The sequence below is a fragment of the Heterodontus francisci genome, chromosome 38, assembly GCF_036365525.1.
Source record: "Heterodontus francisci isolate sHetFra1 chromosome 38, sHetFra1.hap1, whole genome shotgun sequence".
In the NCBI taxonomy this organism is placed as follows: domain Eukaryota; kingdom Metazoa; phylum Chordata; class Chondrichthyes; order Heterodontiformes; family Heterodontidae; genus Heterodontus; species Heterodontus francisci.
The window spans coordinates 41196381-41212450 of record NC_090408.1 but is presented as its reverse complement, the minus strand read 5'-3'; the positions used below and the strand labels follow the sequence as shown (position 1 = coordinate 41212450).

At 43.4% G+C, this 16070-nt stretch overlaps 1 protein-coding gene across 4 annotated transcripts in view; it reads left to right on the top strand.

Annotated features, from left to right (window-relative positions):
* The window catches only part of morf4l1 (mortality factor 4 like 1), a 56646-nt gene that overhangs the window by 23388 nt on the left and 17188 nt on the right, over positions 1-16070 (top strand). For 3 of the 4 annotated variants that reach the window (XM_068018207.1, XM_068018204.1, XM_068018203.1), the window contains 3 exons: positions 5457-5537; positions 12102-12127; positions 15023-15111. In XM_068018207.1, the coding sequence (XP_067874308.1) occupies positions 5457-5537; positions 12102-12127; positions 15023-15111 (196 nt within the window). The remainder of the gene's footprint in view (positions 1-5456; positions 5538-12101; positions 12128-15022; positions 15112-16070) is intronic. The other variant, XM_068018206.1, reaches the window with a different exon arrangement.

Here is a 16070-nt window from a genome sequence, read left to right as displayed (position 1 = left end):
TCGCACTTTTCCAGGTTGAATTCCATTTGCCACTTTTTTGCACATCTGACCAGACCATCAATATCTTCCTGTAGCCTACAGCTGTCCTCCTCGCAATCTACCACATGGCCAATCTTTGTGTTGTCTGCAAACTTCTTGATCGTGCCCCCTACATTTATGTCCAGATCGTTAATATATACATCAAAAAGCAGGGGACCCATTACTGAGCCCTGCGGAACGCCACTGGAAACAGTCCTCTAGTCGCTAAAACACCTGTCAACAATTGCCCTTTGTTTCTTGCCACTGAACCAATTTTGTGTCCACTTTGCTGCATTCCCTAGATCCCATTGGATTTTATTTTTTTTTAACAAGTCTGTGACTTTGCCAAAAGTCTTGCTAAAATCCATGTAGACCACATCAATTGCACAACTCTCATCTATCATCCTTGTTACTTCAAAAAATTCAATCAAGTTGGTCAAACAAGATCTTTCCGTAACAAATCCATGCTGACTATCCTTGATTAACCTGTGCCATTGTATGTGATAGTTTATCCTGTCTCTCACAATAGATTCCAATAATTTGTCCACTACTGAGGTTAGACTGACTGGCCTGTAATTATTCGGTCTATTTTTTTTAAACAGAGGTACAACGTTAGCAGTTCTCCAATTCTCCGGCACCACACCTTTCTCTAGTGAGGACTGGAAAATGATGGTCAGGCCCTCTGCTATTTCCTCTCTTGCTTCTTTTAACAGCCTAGGGTACATTTCATCTGGCCCTGGTGATTTATCAACTTTCAAGGATGACAATCTCATTAATACTTCCTTCCTCCCAATGTTTATCACATCCAATACTTCATACTCCTCCTTAACTACAATATCTGCATCGTTCCCCTCTTGTGAAGACAGATGCAAAGTACTCATTAAGAACCATACCAACATCTTCTGCCCCTACACATAGGTTACCTTTTTGGTCTTTGGGCCCTACTCTCTCCTTAGTTATCCTCTTACTCTTAATGTATTGATAAAACATCTTTGGGTTCACCTTGATTTTGCTTGCCAATATTCCTTCATGCCCCCTCCTTGCTTTCCTAATTTCCTTTTCTGATTTCACCCCTCCAATTTCTATACTCCCCTCAGCTTTCTGTAGTAGTGAGTTCTCGGTGTCAGACATAAGATTTCCTTTTCTGCCTTATCTTCCCCTGTAGGCTCCTTGACATCCATGGGGCTCTAGTTTGGCTGTCTCACCTTTTGTTTGTGGGAACGTGTTTACTCTGAACCCCATGAATCTTCCCTTTGCCTCCCACTGCTCTGACATTTTGTAGGGAAATAAAAGAAAGAATGCACATTTATATAGCACCTTTTACAACTTTTGTGACCCACCATCAGAGTTGCCATCTTTTGGATGAAAATTAAACTGATGCCCAGTCTGTCCCCTCGGGGGTGGGGAGGGGGGGTGTGGTGGGGATGTAAAGGATCCCATGGCATTATTTCAAAGAACAGGGGAGTTCTCCCCAGTATTCTGGACAATATTTACTCAGCCAAGAACACTTTTTTAAAAATATAAGATTCTCTTGTGATTATAACATTGCTGCTTGTGGGAGCTTGTTGCATGTAAATTGACTGTTACAGTTTCTGCATTACAGCAGTGACTACACTTCAAAATTAGTTCATTAGTTGTGAAGCACTTCCGACGTGCTGAAATCATAAAAGCTGCTGTTTAAATGCAAGATCTTTATTTGCATCCCTTTACACCCCTGTCGAAATATTGCCCCAGTTGTCAGAAGTGCAGCAGCCAATTTGCGCACAGCAAAAACCCAAGAACAGCAATAAGGTAAATGACCAGATAATCTATTTTAGTGAAGTTGATTGAGGGTTAAATGATGGTCAAGACTTCGAGAGCCTTGAAATCTTTTATCCTGAGCAGGCAAACTCGGCCTCAGTTTAACGCCTCATCTAGAAAACAGTACCTTTGACACTGCAGCACTCCCTCAGTGCTGCGCTGGGAGTGTCAGCCTAGATTATGTGCTCAGATCTCCAGAGGAGGGCTTATACCTACAACCCTTTGACTAAGATGAGGGTGTTATCGAATGAGTCGAGGCTGACGATAGAGTACTGTAGCAGAAAATTCCAAATATTTTGCTCCTTTGAGAACTAATCCAGTTATTTGAATTGACTGTTTTTCATGTTAGGATGTACGTCTTTTTCTTTGGAATAATTTTTCCATCCTTCGTTAACAGTGCTGGTCCTGTTGAGATGTTTTGTCATGTTATATGGTATTCTGCTATTGGACTAAAGCCTGGTATAGTAATTCTGGCTAGGTTTCTAATCTTGCGTCACACTGAAAAATCTTGCTGTCTCCCTACAGTTTAGGAATGCTAGAGCTTTTGGATTTGGTATCTGTCTTGAATACTTTATTTGCCCCGGTTAGGAATTCAAACCCTATGGCTAGACTCTAATAATTATAAAATTCTGTATTGCATCTTCTTTAACCAGTGCTGTAGCACTACCTAGAACTGTACTCCAGGGAGAATGCTGTCACTGAGACTGCCCTCAATGCAGCCCAGCCTCTACCAGTCATGGATGAGCTGGACATACAGCCAACCAAATCGGAACTCAGTGATGCCATTGATTCCCTAGCCAGCGGAAAAGCCCCTGGGAAGGACAGCATTACCCCTGAAATAATCAAGAGTGCCAAGCCTGCTATACTCTCAGCACTACATGAACTGCTATGCCTGTGCTGGGACGAGGGAGCAGTACCCCAGGACATGCGCGATGCCAACATCATCACCCTCTATAAAAACAAAGGTGACCGCGGTGACTGCAACAACTACCGTGGAATCTCCCTGCTCAGCATAGTGGGGAAAGTCTTTGCTCGAGTCGCTCTGAACAGGCTCCAGAAGCTGGCCGAGCGCGTCTACCCTGAGGCACAGTGTGGCTTTCGTGCAGAGAGATCGACTATTGACATGCTGTTCTCCCTTCGTCAGATACAGGAGAAATGCCGTGAACAACAGATGCCCCTCTACATTGCTTTCATTGATCTCACCAAAGCCTTTGACCTCGTCAGCAGACGTGGTCTCTTCAGACTACTAGAAAAGATCGGATGTCCACCAAAGCTACTAAGTATCATCACCTCATTCCATGACAATATGAAAGGCACAATTCAACATGGTGGCTCCTCATCAGAGCCCTTTCCTATCCTGAGTGGTGTGAAACAGGGCTGTGTTCTCGCACCCACACTTTTTGGGATTTTCTTCTCCCTGCTGCTTTCACATGCGTTCAAATCCTCTGAAGAAGGAATTTTCCTCCACACAAGATCAGGGGGCAGGTTGTTCAACCTTGCCCGTCTAAGAGCGAAGTCCAAAGTACGGAAAGTCCTCATCAGAGAACTCCTCTTTGCTGACGATGCTGCTTTAACATCTCACACTGAAGAATGCCTGCAGAGTCTCATCGACAGGTTTGCGTCTGCCTGCAATGAATTTGGCCTAACCATCAGCCTCAAGAAAACGAACATCATGGGGCAGGATGTCAGAAATGCTCCATCCATCAATATTGGCGACCACGCTCTGGAAGTGGTTCAAGAGTTCACCTACCTAGGCTCAACTATCACCAGTAACCTGTCTCTAGATGCAGAAATCAACAAGCGCATGGGTAAGGCTTCCACTGCTATGTCCAGACTGGCCAAGAGAGTGTGGGAAAATGGCGCACTGACACGGAACACAAAAGTCCGAGTGTATCAGGCCTGTGTCCTCAGTACCTTGCTCTACGGCAGCGAGGCCTGGACAACGTATGCCAGCCAAGAGCGACGTCTCAATTCATTCCATCTTCGCTGCCTTCGGAGAATACTTGGCATCAGGTGGCAGGACTATATCTCCAACACAGAAGTCCTTGAAGCGGCCAACATCCCCAGCTTATACACACTACTGAGTCAGCGGCGCTTGAGATGGCTTGGCCATGTGAGCCGCATGGAAGATGGCAGGATCCCCAAAGACACATTGTACAGCGAGCTCGCCACTGGTATCAGACCCACCGGCCGTCCATGTCTCCGTTATAAAGACGTCTGCAAACGCGACATGAAATCGTGTGACATTGATCACAAGTCGTGGGAGTCAGTTGCCAGCATTCGCCAGAGCTGGCGGGCAGCCATAAAGACAGGGCTAAATTGTGGCGAGTCGAAGAGACTTAGTAGTTGGCAGGAAAAAAGACAGAGGCGCAAGGGGAGAGCCAACTGTGCAACAGCCCCAACAAACAAATTTCTCTGCAGCACCTGTGGAAGAGCCTGTCACTCCAGAATTGGCCTTTATAGCCACTCCAGGCGCTGCTTCACAAACCACTGACCACCTCCAGGCGCGTATCCATTGTCTCTCGAGATAAGGAGGCCCAAAAGAAGAAAGAAGTCTTCTGAACCGTGATCAGATGGAGTGTTTTGTTTTGCTGAGACCTCCAAGGTTGCAATGTGAAATTTCTATTCTAACTAAAAGCTGAATGCCTGGTTTTCTATGAAATTAATGACAGGCGAACAAAATTGCTTTCTCAGGAATCATGTGTTTCAAAGCTGTGTATTTTCGCACTTTGATTAGCAAGTTTGTAATTGACAAGGGAGCCATTCTCCATTTTAATTTTACTTAAAGAAGAATTTTAGGCACTTGTTAAATAAGTAAGCATACTCTGGAGTTACTCAGTGACACACTTCCTCTCTGAATTTCCCTCTGAGTCCATTAGTAATGCTCTAAGTATAGGAATCAAGGTAGTGGTAGAAGTGTGTAGCTGCAGGCTTAACTGTCACGGATGGTGATGCTCAAATAAGGAGTGTGTGACACACAGCAAATTTAATATATATGACTGGTTCAATATTCTGTGCTGTTGCATGTGGAGAAGGAAGGGTAAGTGATTTCTTCAGGTAAAGCAGGGTTAAAGGGTGTGCGCTACTTGAGCCAGGGTGCATTGATCAGTCAGAACCCATTCTGAAGTCATATATTGTCATTTTTGCAAATCATAAATTTCTATAAGGAGAAAGAAAAACTTGCAATTATGTGCCTTTCACACCTCAGGATGTCCCATAGCGCTTTACAGCCCTTTATGTCCTTTTTTGAAGTGTAGTCACTGTTGTAATGTAGAGAATCGCAGCTACCAATTTGCACACAACCGTGTGATAATGACCATATTTTTGGTGATGATTGAGGGGCAAATATTGGCCAGACCACAGGGAGAACTTCCCTCCCTGCTGCTCTTCAAAATAGAGGCGTAGGATCATTATGTCCCCCTTTGATAGTAGGAAAATATAATTGCAGTGACTAGTTCACAGATGGTTTCTGCTATAAATGTGAACACAGGGTCTTATAATGGGAATGGCAAGCAGATGTGTGATTTTTAATGCAGTGTAAATTAATGAATCTCTTAAATGTTAACACTACTGTTTGGGAAGTGTTCCTTACTTTTATTTGATTTGGTTTGATTTTCTGTTAATTTTTCTATTCTCAGAGAGCAATGGGCAGAGGGCAAGATGAGGGGCGCTGCACCAGCCAAGAAGGCTTCCACCATGCAACAGAAGAATGTTGAAATGTAAGTAACTTGGGATGTTCAGTTCCTTTAGCTTTCCTTGCAAGTGCCTCATTTTTAAAGCAACAATTTTAGGACAGTGCAATATGAGCCTTTCTGTTAAGTTGGTTTTATTACCCTTTCCATACCCCTAGTTCACAAAATTAAACAGCAGCAGCAGAATTGTATTCAGCCATAATCCGTAACCTCATGGTCTGGCATATCCCTCATTCTACCATTACCATTAAGCCAGGAAATCAGCCCTGGTTCAATGAGGATTGCAGGAGAGCATGCCAAGAGTAGCACCAGGCATACCTAACTAACGAGGTGCCAATTTGATAAAGCAATACAGGACGACATGTGTGCTAAACAGTGGAAGCAGCATGCAATAGCGCTGAGCAATCCCACAACCAACAAATCGGATCTAAGCTCTGCAATTCTGCCACATTCAGTCATGAATGGTAGTGGACAATTAAACAACTAACTGGAGGAGGAGGCTCCAGAAACACTCCCAGCCTCAATGATGGCGGAGCCAAGCACGTCAATGGAAAAGACAGGGCTGTTGCATTTGCAACCATTTTCAGCCATAAGTGCCAATTGGATGATCCATCTTGGACACCTCCTGAGGTCCCCAGCATCACAGATGCCAGTCTTCAGCCAATGTGATTCATTCCACATGATATCAAGAAATTGCTGAACATTCTGGATACTTCATATTGTATGAGAAGAGAGTGCTGATTGGTTGGCAAGTGAACTCTGGTAGAGGCATTGCCATGGAGGATGCACCAGTTTATGGTGACTAACAGTTAACTGCCAAGCTTTGTTTGAAATTTAAACCAGGCAGCTTGACTCTGGTCAAGGCATTGCCCTGAGGAATGAACCAGCGAATGGCTGTCACTTGTTTTGTTTAGCTGAACCATTGCAATGTGTGTGCATGTTCTTTCTGTCTGCAAAGAACAGGGCCCCGTGTACATTTTTGGCCCTGAAACGTGCCCAGTCCACCTCAAATTACCCTGGAAGGGTAACTTATCCCAAAAATTAGAACAGGTGAAGCTAACAGTTTCATGCTTCTACTATGCAGTAACAACACATGTGGCCACTAACAGGATGCTGCTGTCAAGCCAAAAAGGCGTTCTGCCTATTGCTCAAATGAGTATGCCAGTGTGATGCTAGGTATATAAGCAATAGGTCTCAAAAAAATGGAGGATCGTATAAAACAACATGTCCCTTCCACTGTTTGCAATGGGCAAGGTACATGCTGTGCCCAACCAGCCCATGGTTGCAAAATTCAAAACACAGTGTCCAACATTAGATGTGATTTTGCGATTGGACAACATTTGCTAAATAATCCTCAGTGTGCTAAGAATTACGCTGACAACCAATTTAAGATTGTCAGTAGGGCTCGCAGTGTGGCGCATTTGCTTGTACTGGAAGCTACATATATTAATGGACAGTTCTTTGCAGACAGAAAGAACATGTACATACATTGCGCCTGTTTCACCTAAACAAAATAAGTGACAGCCATTCACTGGTTCATTCCTCGAAGCAATACCTTGAACAATCAGAGCCAAGCTGCCAGGTTTAAATTTCAAACAAAGCTTGGCAGTTAATTGTCAGTCACCATTAACTGGTGCATTCTCCATGGCAATGCCTCTACCAGAGTTCACTTGCCAACCAATCAGTCTCTTCTCGTGCAGCATAAAGTTGTTGTTTTCCATTACATTGGTGTTCTTGCAGATTGACCTGATGAGTGCAAGATGAAAAGCTTCAACAACATGTCTCTATTTTCAGCAATACTCAAGTTCTGTACCACCAAACGACTATTTGTATACTGGATACTGCAAATGCTATGGGCCTTGACAACATCCAGGCTCAAGAGTTGTGCTCCAAAAATAGCTACGCCTCTAACCAAGCTGTTCCAGTACAGCTACACCACTGGCCTCTATCTGACAATGTGGAAAATTGCCCTGGTATGCTCTATTTACAAAAAGCAAGACAAATCCAATCTGGCCAATTACCTATCGATCTCCTCTCGATCATCAGCAAAGTGATGGTGGCAGTCAACTCAGCAATAACCTGCTCACCGATGCTCATTTTGGGTTCCGCCGAGGCCACTCGGCTCCAGACCTCATCACAGGCTTGGTTCAAACATGGACACAAAGCTGAATTCAAGAGGTGAGCTGAGTGACTGCCCTTGACATTGAGGCAGCATTTGACTGAGTGTGGCACCAAGGCGCCCTAGCAAAATTGAAAGTCATTGGGAATCTGGGAAGACTGTCCACTGGTTGGCTTCATATCTAGCACAATGGAAGATGGTTGTGGTTGTTGGAGGCCAAGCATCTTGGTCCCAGAGCTTTGCAGCAGGAATTTCTCAAAGTAGTGTTCTAGGCCCAATCATCTTCAGGGGCTTCATCAATGATTTTCTCTCCATCATAAGGTCAGAAGTGGGGATGTTCATTGATTGCACAGTACCATTCACATCTGAGATGTTGAAGCTGTCTGCGCCTGCATGCAGTCAGACTGGGGCAGGATTCAGGCTTGGGCTGATAAGTAGCAAGTTACATTTGCACCACACAAGTGCCAGGCAATGACCATCTTCAACAAGAGAGAATCTAACTATTTCCCCTTGATGTTCAACAACATTACCATTGTTGAATCCCCCACCATCAACATACTGAACTGGAGCAGCCACAATAAATACTATGGCTACAAGAGCAGGCCAGAGGCTGGGAATTCTGCAGCGAGTAGTACACCTCAAAGCCTGTCCACCATCTACAAGTCACAGTTAAGGGTGTGATGGAATACTTTCCACTTGCCTGGATGAGTGCTGTTCCAACAATACTCCAGAAGCTCAACACCACCACCCACCACCAGCACACGGTGGCAGCAGTGTGTAACATCTACAAGATGCGTTGCAGCAACTCGCCACGGGTCCTTTGACAGCACCTTCCAGACCTGTGACCTCTACCACCTAGAAGAACAAGGGCAGCAGATGCATGGGAACACCATCACCTGCAAGTTCCCCTCCAAGTCATACACCGTCCTGTCTTGAAACTATATCACTGTTCCTTCACTGTTGCTGGGTCAAAATCCTGGAATTTCCTTCCCTCTCTAACGGCACTGTGGGTGTACCTACAGCATATAGACTGCATAGGTTCAAGAAGACAGCTCACCACCACCTTCTCCAGGGCAATTGGGGATTGGCAATAAATGCTGGTTTTGCTAGCAACACTTACATCCCATGAACAAAATGTTTTTTATTATTTGCTTTTTTCTTCTCAGTGCTGGAAATGCACAGCAGGGTCTTTAAACAGCAAAGGGAACTTAATGTTTTGGGTGTGTAGTCTTTCATTAAACCTGCGCAGTTTTGACTCGCGGATTCAAAGAAATACATCAACTCCCCACTGATGCAGTTGGTAAGTTTTGGACTCTGTGCTGTTAAGCCATTCAGATCACAAGATCCCAGCTCGATTCTCAGTCTGTACTGAGCTGATCTCAGGGCAGCCACTGGGAGACAATTAGTCTCCACATTCTTGGGATGTGGGGGGCAGATTATCATGAACGTTTGCTAATGGATTCAGTGACCTCTACTGGTAAAATAGGAATGATATGAGACTCTCCTATAGTGCCCTGTTAACACTTGGTGCATAGGCTTACACATGAAGGATTCCCACAGTGGCAAGGCACTAAACAGAATTGCTCAGTTGTTGAAACTGTACCATGTGAAGAATGTGCATCAGTAGGAGAGATGAAAAGTGGTGGGAGGTGAACATTAAATGCAAACAGCTGGTTAACTGAGAAGGCAGATGGGTGGCCTGATACAGGTCCTTATAATTATGAAAGAATTGAATAGGGTAAACATATCAAGATGTTTCTGCGAATTAGGGATACCAATACTAGAGGTCATTAATATAGTCACTAATAAATCCAATTGCGAATTCAGGGATCAGTTGAGGTGAATCGGATAGATGCATTCAAGGAGCGGCTGGATAAACATAGAGAAAAGAATAGAAGGCTACGTCAATGAAGTGAGATGAGGAAGGGTGGGAAGAGGCTTGTGTGGAGCATAAACACCAGCATGAACCTGTTGGGCAGAATGCTGCATTTCTGTGCTGTACATTCTGTCACAAAGGCCCTAGGATAGTATCTGTAATTTAAATCGATAGTGAAGTATCTCTGTAAAGGCATTAGTAAATCTAATACAGGGTACTTTTTTTTTTCCTGATTGCTTTTTTAATTTCACATTTGTTTTAAGGTAAATTGACGTAGCGGCATTTATTGCAGAGTTGCCATAAATATCTCAGTCAGAATTTTCTGTCTCTGCTAGTGGCAGCAATTCCTTATTTCCTATTGTTCTCTCCAAAACTTCTGACTTATGCTGCTTACTGTGGTTCCTTGGCTGCTCTGAATCCTCCAGTACCTTCATTGAGAATTCTAAACAGTGAATATTGGTCTAATTTTATCAAGAGATGCATCATATCTAATCTGGCCCTTACTCGACCTCTGCAGGCCTGCTGGCGGGCGATACTGAATACTGGTCAGGAATGGGAACCGTGTCTTCGTTGGGTTTTTTAGACTAGGAGGCTAAAAGGGCAACTGTAGCCCATCCTTTGTCTAGATCAGCTCAGCAGATTAGCCTAGTACACACCAGGGGCTGAACTTGAGACCCAGTACCATAAACGACAACAAGCTTGTCAACTGAGCAATTGGGAGGTAGGGAGGGGATAACTGATTTACAGTACCTCACATGTACTGCTGAATTATAATCGTGTGCATGTAGATATTTAATGAGCCTGTGTGATGCGCGTGATGGTTTTTTCTTTCAAATTTTTTTCATTTGGACAACCTTGAGAGATCCTGGCATGGCTTCACAGAAGGAAGATGTTGCACAGAAAGCTTAATGAACTGCCAAACCCCAGTATTTTGAAACCGTTTCCAGGAAATGTGTGTGATGTGTGTGTGTGTGTGGGATTGAAGTGTGGGGAATGTGGGTAGATGAATTGTTCGAACAGCCAGCTGTTTCCCTAATGTGCAGTTATAAGGAATTTGTCTGGAACACTTGAAAGGTGATGAGAGCTTGGCACATTGGTTATCAGTTGGCAAGTCGTGGCCCAGTTTTTCATTCCAGGAATTGAGTGAAACGAATGCTTTAATAAACTGCTTACTTAGGGTGAGGGCGCCCGTTTTGTTTCTTTTTTGGTTAGGATTTCTAACTACCCAAGTGCACACTACTGTTTAGTAACCGAAGACAACCACAGCAATGAAACTCTCTTGCAGTTTTACTGAGTCTTATAATGCTCGAATAGCTTGAGAGGTGTGAGGACATTGTTCTGCATTGTATTGATACTCCCTTAGAGCGGTGCTTCTGGAGAAGGGGACCGTCCCCCCCACACAGAACACTGGCCTTAAAGGTAAATTACTGCCTGGTCTTCCACTTTATTCTGACTATAGGCTGGTTGATCTATTACCTGTTCTGTGCAGAACAGCAGTGTGTTTTTACCTATTCAATATCAAAGGAGATCCATAGGAAGAATAGAAAGGTGCTGAGCGTAGTAATTTAGTTTTTTTTTTCCTGGCTCTACGTGCTCAGATCAGGTATTGCCAAGTGCATCCTGCAATATAGAAACAGTCTTGTTGAATTGCTTCCATTGGAAACTGTTCAATATAAATTAGATATAGGGAAATAAACATCCACAATGTCCCCATCTCCCTGTGTTCTCCCCTTCCGTCCCCACCAGTGATTCCAAAACAAGAAGTACAGGTCGCCCGCCTGCACACTCCAAATGCAAATATTGGTGGGGGTAGGATGCTTAAACATTCAGCATAGATTGCAGATATTGCTAAGCCTGTGTAATATAGCTGGAATTATAGCCAGTGTCCTCAATGGTGGAAAAATACATTTTCAGGTGAAGTTGGAAGAATTTTTTTTCACGTGGATGGTTGTCAGAATGTGGAACGTTTTGCTGCAAGTGGCTTGAGCTAGAGACTGTAACGTCATTTAAAATTGAATAGTATCTAAGAATTAAAAAGGTTCTAGGGAAGGGACTGTATAATTGGAGTGAAAGATAGCTCCAAATGAAGAGTAGCAGACATGGCAGGCTGAATGGCCTCCTGTTGCTGCAGTTTCTTTATATGCTAGTTAATGGGAACCATGATGGGAATGTTTTCTCAGGAAATGTTTGCTCTGACAGTCTGCATAATGTGGTTGCTTGATGCCAATGGCTGTGTAAAGGAGGTGGTGTTCAATGTGGGGGTGGGGGGTGGTGAAGGGGAATTGGCTATTGCAACAGTGAAATAAATCCTCTCTATCCCCTACCCACAAAAAAGAGATAACAGACTGAGTCATCACAACATGATTATATAACTTTTAAAAAGTCTGTCGCAATGGAAGCTTAACTTGTTGATCTTGCTTGTACGTATTCCTGAATATGATGCCAGGCATGTCCAGTCCAGCCAGTGCGTGCTCTGAAGTTGATGCAGTAAAATCTATTTGCTGTTTTCCATTGGAAGGTGCTTCCTTGTTGACCAGTTAAAGAATCGCATTTATATTGGGTATACGTATTTACAAAATGTGTTTTCTCTTTTCAGAAAAACAAAGAAGAATAAACAGAAAGGTAAGCTCACTTCAAATTTGGCTTTGATTCAAAACTTTATTCTTGAATAAAAGCTTCAAACAGTTGAAGGAAGCCATTACTTATGCATGAGAATGTCTTGCGTGAGTACGTATCTCCTTAGTCGTCACAGAAGCTGCCTGCCTGGCCCTGTTACTGTTCCTAAGTCAACCTGCTCGAGGGCAATTAGGGATGGGCAATAATTGCTGGCGTTGCCAGTGATGCCCATATCCTGTGAATGAATAAACTTTTAAAAAGTGTTTTGAGGTATGCAACAGTGACCTTGCCCTGCCCCCTCTAACCAGCTTTTCCTAACTTCCCCAGATAGACTACTTAAGACTGTCATACACCTAAGAAGCACGCTGATACAAATTATGGACTGAATTTGAAGAATTGTAAAAACTGATGGTCTTTTTAAAAAAATGAATATCTTTTTAAAAAGTGAACAATGTTCCAAAATGGCTGGCAAAAAATAAAGGGCTTGGCCTTTTGTATATTCAAACTGTTTGTCCGGGTTGAAGGAAAATCTTCAAAGCTAAGAGATGTGAATTGCACACACCCTACACCCATCGCAATTGAATGCCGCCTTCTGAAGCAAAGAAGGTGTGAAGTAGCCACATCCTGGGTCATTGGGCATAGCATTAAACTAGAAGTAACCCACTGACTGCAATTGAACTTTCAACCAAGATAGAAATCTACAATCACCTCAGGCCTGCAGCCAACGAGAACTTGATTTCCAAGAGAATTCAACAGGTTTACCATGACACCTCCTGAGATCTGACCCCCACTTATAATCGCTTACCTCTCCCTCTGTCTCATCCTTTGTGTGTGTGTGTGTGTGAGCGCATGTGCGAGTGGATGCAGTACAGCCAATTTTGGGATAAAGCATATTGATCTATAAAGAACTGATTTTCTGTTTTTAAGCCTACAAGAAAACCTGTTGTCTGTTTATTTGACAAATAAAACACATAGGTGTTAAACCGGAATAACAAAGCACACGCTGTGCTCAAGTGGGATTTGAACAGTGGGAACCACCCAAACCTCACCACGTGGCCCTAAATGGCCAATTAAAGGAATCCTGTGTGTAAAGCAGAAGTTGAGATTGGAGCTCTTGATGCCAGAAGGACAGCCATACATGGCTTGCTAATTACTAAGTGATGTTTGGTATTTGCAACACTGCAGACCAATATGCCTTCATTTTTAAAAATCTATAGCTGTAGATATATTTTTGGTATATTGGTCGCACGTAGTGTGACTTACTGTAAGTTATGATGCTCCATTGACTGTGTTGTAGCACTATTATTGATTGGAGTTTGCTGATAGGTTTGCAAGACGTTTCATGAAGGGTGAAAAACATCCAGTAGTGTGATTAAGTATTATCTCCTTTTAATTATATAGCATTTTGTTCTTCTCTCACCACTTTTTGAGCTATGTAATAGTAGGATGTAGTATAGTTGGATACAGGCCTGTTACTGATGCTGATGAGTGGTAAGAGCAGTTTCATGTGATTATCATAAGCACATGGACTTACAGGCAACTTTTTTTTGTATTTTTACCTCCTACATTCATGGTACCGTAGGTCGTGTGAGAAACTGGCGAGTAGTTTTTCTTAAATTTCAGACGGGTGAACGGTCTCTGAGCTCTTTGAGGTTTTGATAGAGTAGGTAGAGAAAAACTGCTCCCTCTGATGAGTGGGCCAATAACCCAGGGGTCATAGATTTGAAATCATTGGCAACAGATCTAGAGGGGAGATGAGAATTTTTTCAGAGTTGTTGGGATCCAAAATGCTGTACCTGAAAAGGTGGTGGAAGCTGACTCCACAGATAATTTTAAAAAGGAGTTGGATGAGTACTCGAGGATGAGGAATTTGTGGGTTTATAGGTAAACCCCCAGCTTATACACACTACTGAGTCAGCGGCGCTTGAGATGGCTTGGCCATGTGAGCCGCATGGAAGATGGCAGGATCCCCAAAGACACATTGTACAGCGAGCTCGCCACTGGTATCAGACCCACCGGCCGTCCATGTCTCCGTAATAAAGACGTCTGCAAACGCGACATGAAATCGTGTGACATTGATCACAAGTCGTGGGAGTCAGTTGCCAGCATTCGCCAGAGCTGGCGGGCAGCCATAAAGACAGGGCTAAATTGTGGCGAGTCAAAGAGACTTAGTAGTTGGCAGGAAAAAAGACAGAGGCGCAAGGGGAGAGCCAACTGTGCAACAGCCCCAACAAACAAATTTCTCTGCAGCACCTGTGGAAGAGCCTGTCACTCCAGAATTGGCCTTTATAGCCACTCCAGGCACTGCTTCACAAACCACTGACCACCTCCAGGCGCGTATCCATTGTCTCTCGAGATAAGGAGGCCCAAAAGAAAGAAAGAAAAAAAGAAGGTAAAAAGCAGGACTGTGGGCATAAGCACGACTGCTATTTCAAAGAGCCAGCGCAGGCACGACTGACTGGCCTCCTCCTGTGATTCTGTGAAATATTTTGGCCTCATGCTTGGCAGATTTAGCAGTGCACACAGGGAGCTGATAAATATTGGATAATTGTTTGAATGATGCATGTTCAAATTGATCAGTGTCAGTCAGGACTGACCAAAGATTCCTTTTCCAGATGTGCAAACTCAGATGGGGATCGCTCCTATTGATGAATATAACTTTTTTCTTTTAGCAGAGTTAGTGCAGCATTACGTTAAAACAATGCTAAGCAAACCAGAAAAAATCCTAAATAGTATTTGTTCCCAATTCTTTCACTCCTGCCAGCATTCTGTGTGGATGCTTGTAGTAATTTTCCAGCCGGCAGTAGTTCAATGACTTTTTAAACAAGTGCTGCAGCTGATGGTTGAGTTTTTAAGAGCAATAAATTGTCTTGCTGAAAATAACTTGTTTGACCTTTTTAGCCCCCACAGCTGGTGATGGAAGTAGCACTAGTGAAACGCCGCAACCACCCAGGAAGAAAAGGGCAAGAGTGGACCCCACAATGGAAAGTGTATGTAGTTTGCTAGAATGTGACACAGTGACTGAATGTGTGTTTAATATCCAATAGCAGACCCAGAATTTAAGCTGGTCTAAACTGAAATCCTAAGTGACAATTGCCCCCAAATTCCTGGAATTACTACCATCATCTTGTCTAAAATGTACTAATGTATTTTACTAATGCCCAATGAAGATGGTGTGTTTTGTGTTTTGGTGCAGTAAATTAGAAAAGTCTATGCATTTGAAGTCTGGATACTTACACACATACATTCAAAGTGTTGCATTTTAATTGTGGTTATTCCATTAGGAAATTGGTCCCATTTCCCTCCCTCAATTGAGCATAATGCCACGTTGAGCTCCCCAGTGAATTGAGATGTTAATCCACATAGAACAAAAGCTTTTTGGATTCAATTCTGGCCATCTTATGAATTAGCTTATCTCGGCCAAAATAGTAATTGGAACACTGGAATTGGCAGGGGTCGATGCCGTAGTTGGATCTTGGAGTCCCTGGGCTAGGGGAATGAAACGTTGGCCAGGGTTTCTGCTGCTGATCACTGTGCAAAGATCCCTGCTTGCAAATACACTTGTTCGGATGTTAGATGGTGGCAGGACAGAGCCATGCCTTGATCTCAGTCTAGGATGGCAGATGGTCACTTGGAAGCAGAGTGCTGGCATCCATGAAAATCATAGCTTTCAGGAGTTGAAGGGAAAAACATTGGGACAAAAATGGCATTTCCTCATGGATGGAATAAAAATAGTACTTAACAATTCTGGATGCATTTTCTCTTCAGATATTACAGCAAAGGAACACCAGCTGATCGTGTTGAGTTGTGATTAATTTGCTACAGCTGCTGGCAGCAGGTCCTTGCTTATTGGATTTTGATTACCTGCTGGTTTAACTTTTCATTACTTCATCATGTCAGTTGCCCGGTTCTACTACAGTTTGCCAAAGATCTGTAGTGTGACTAGATC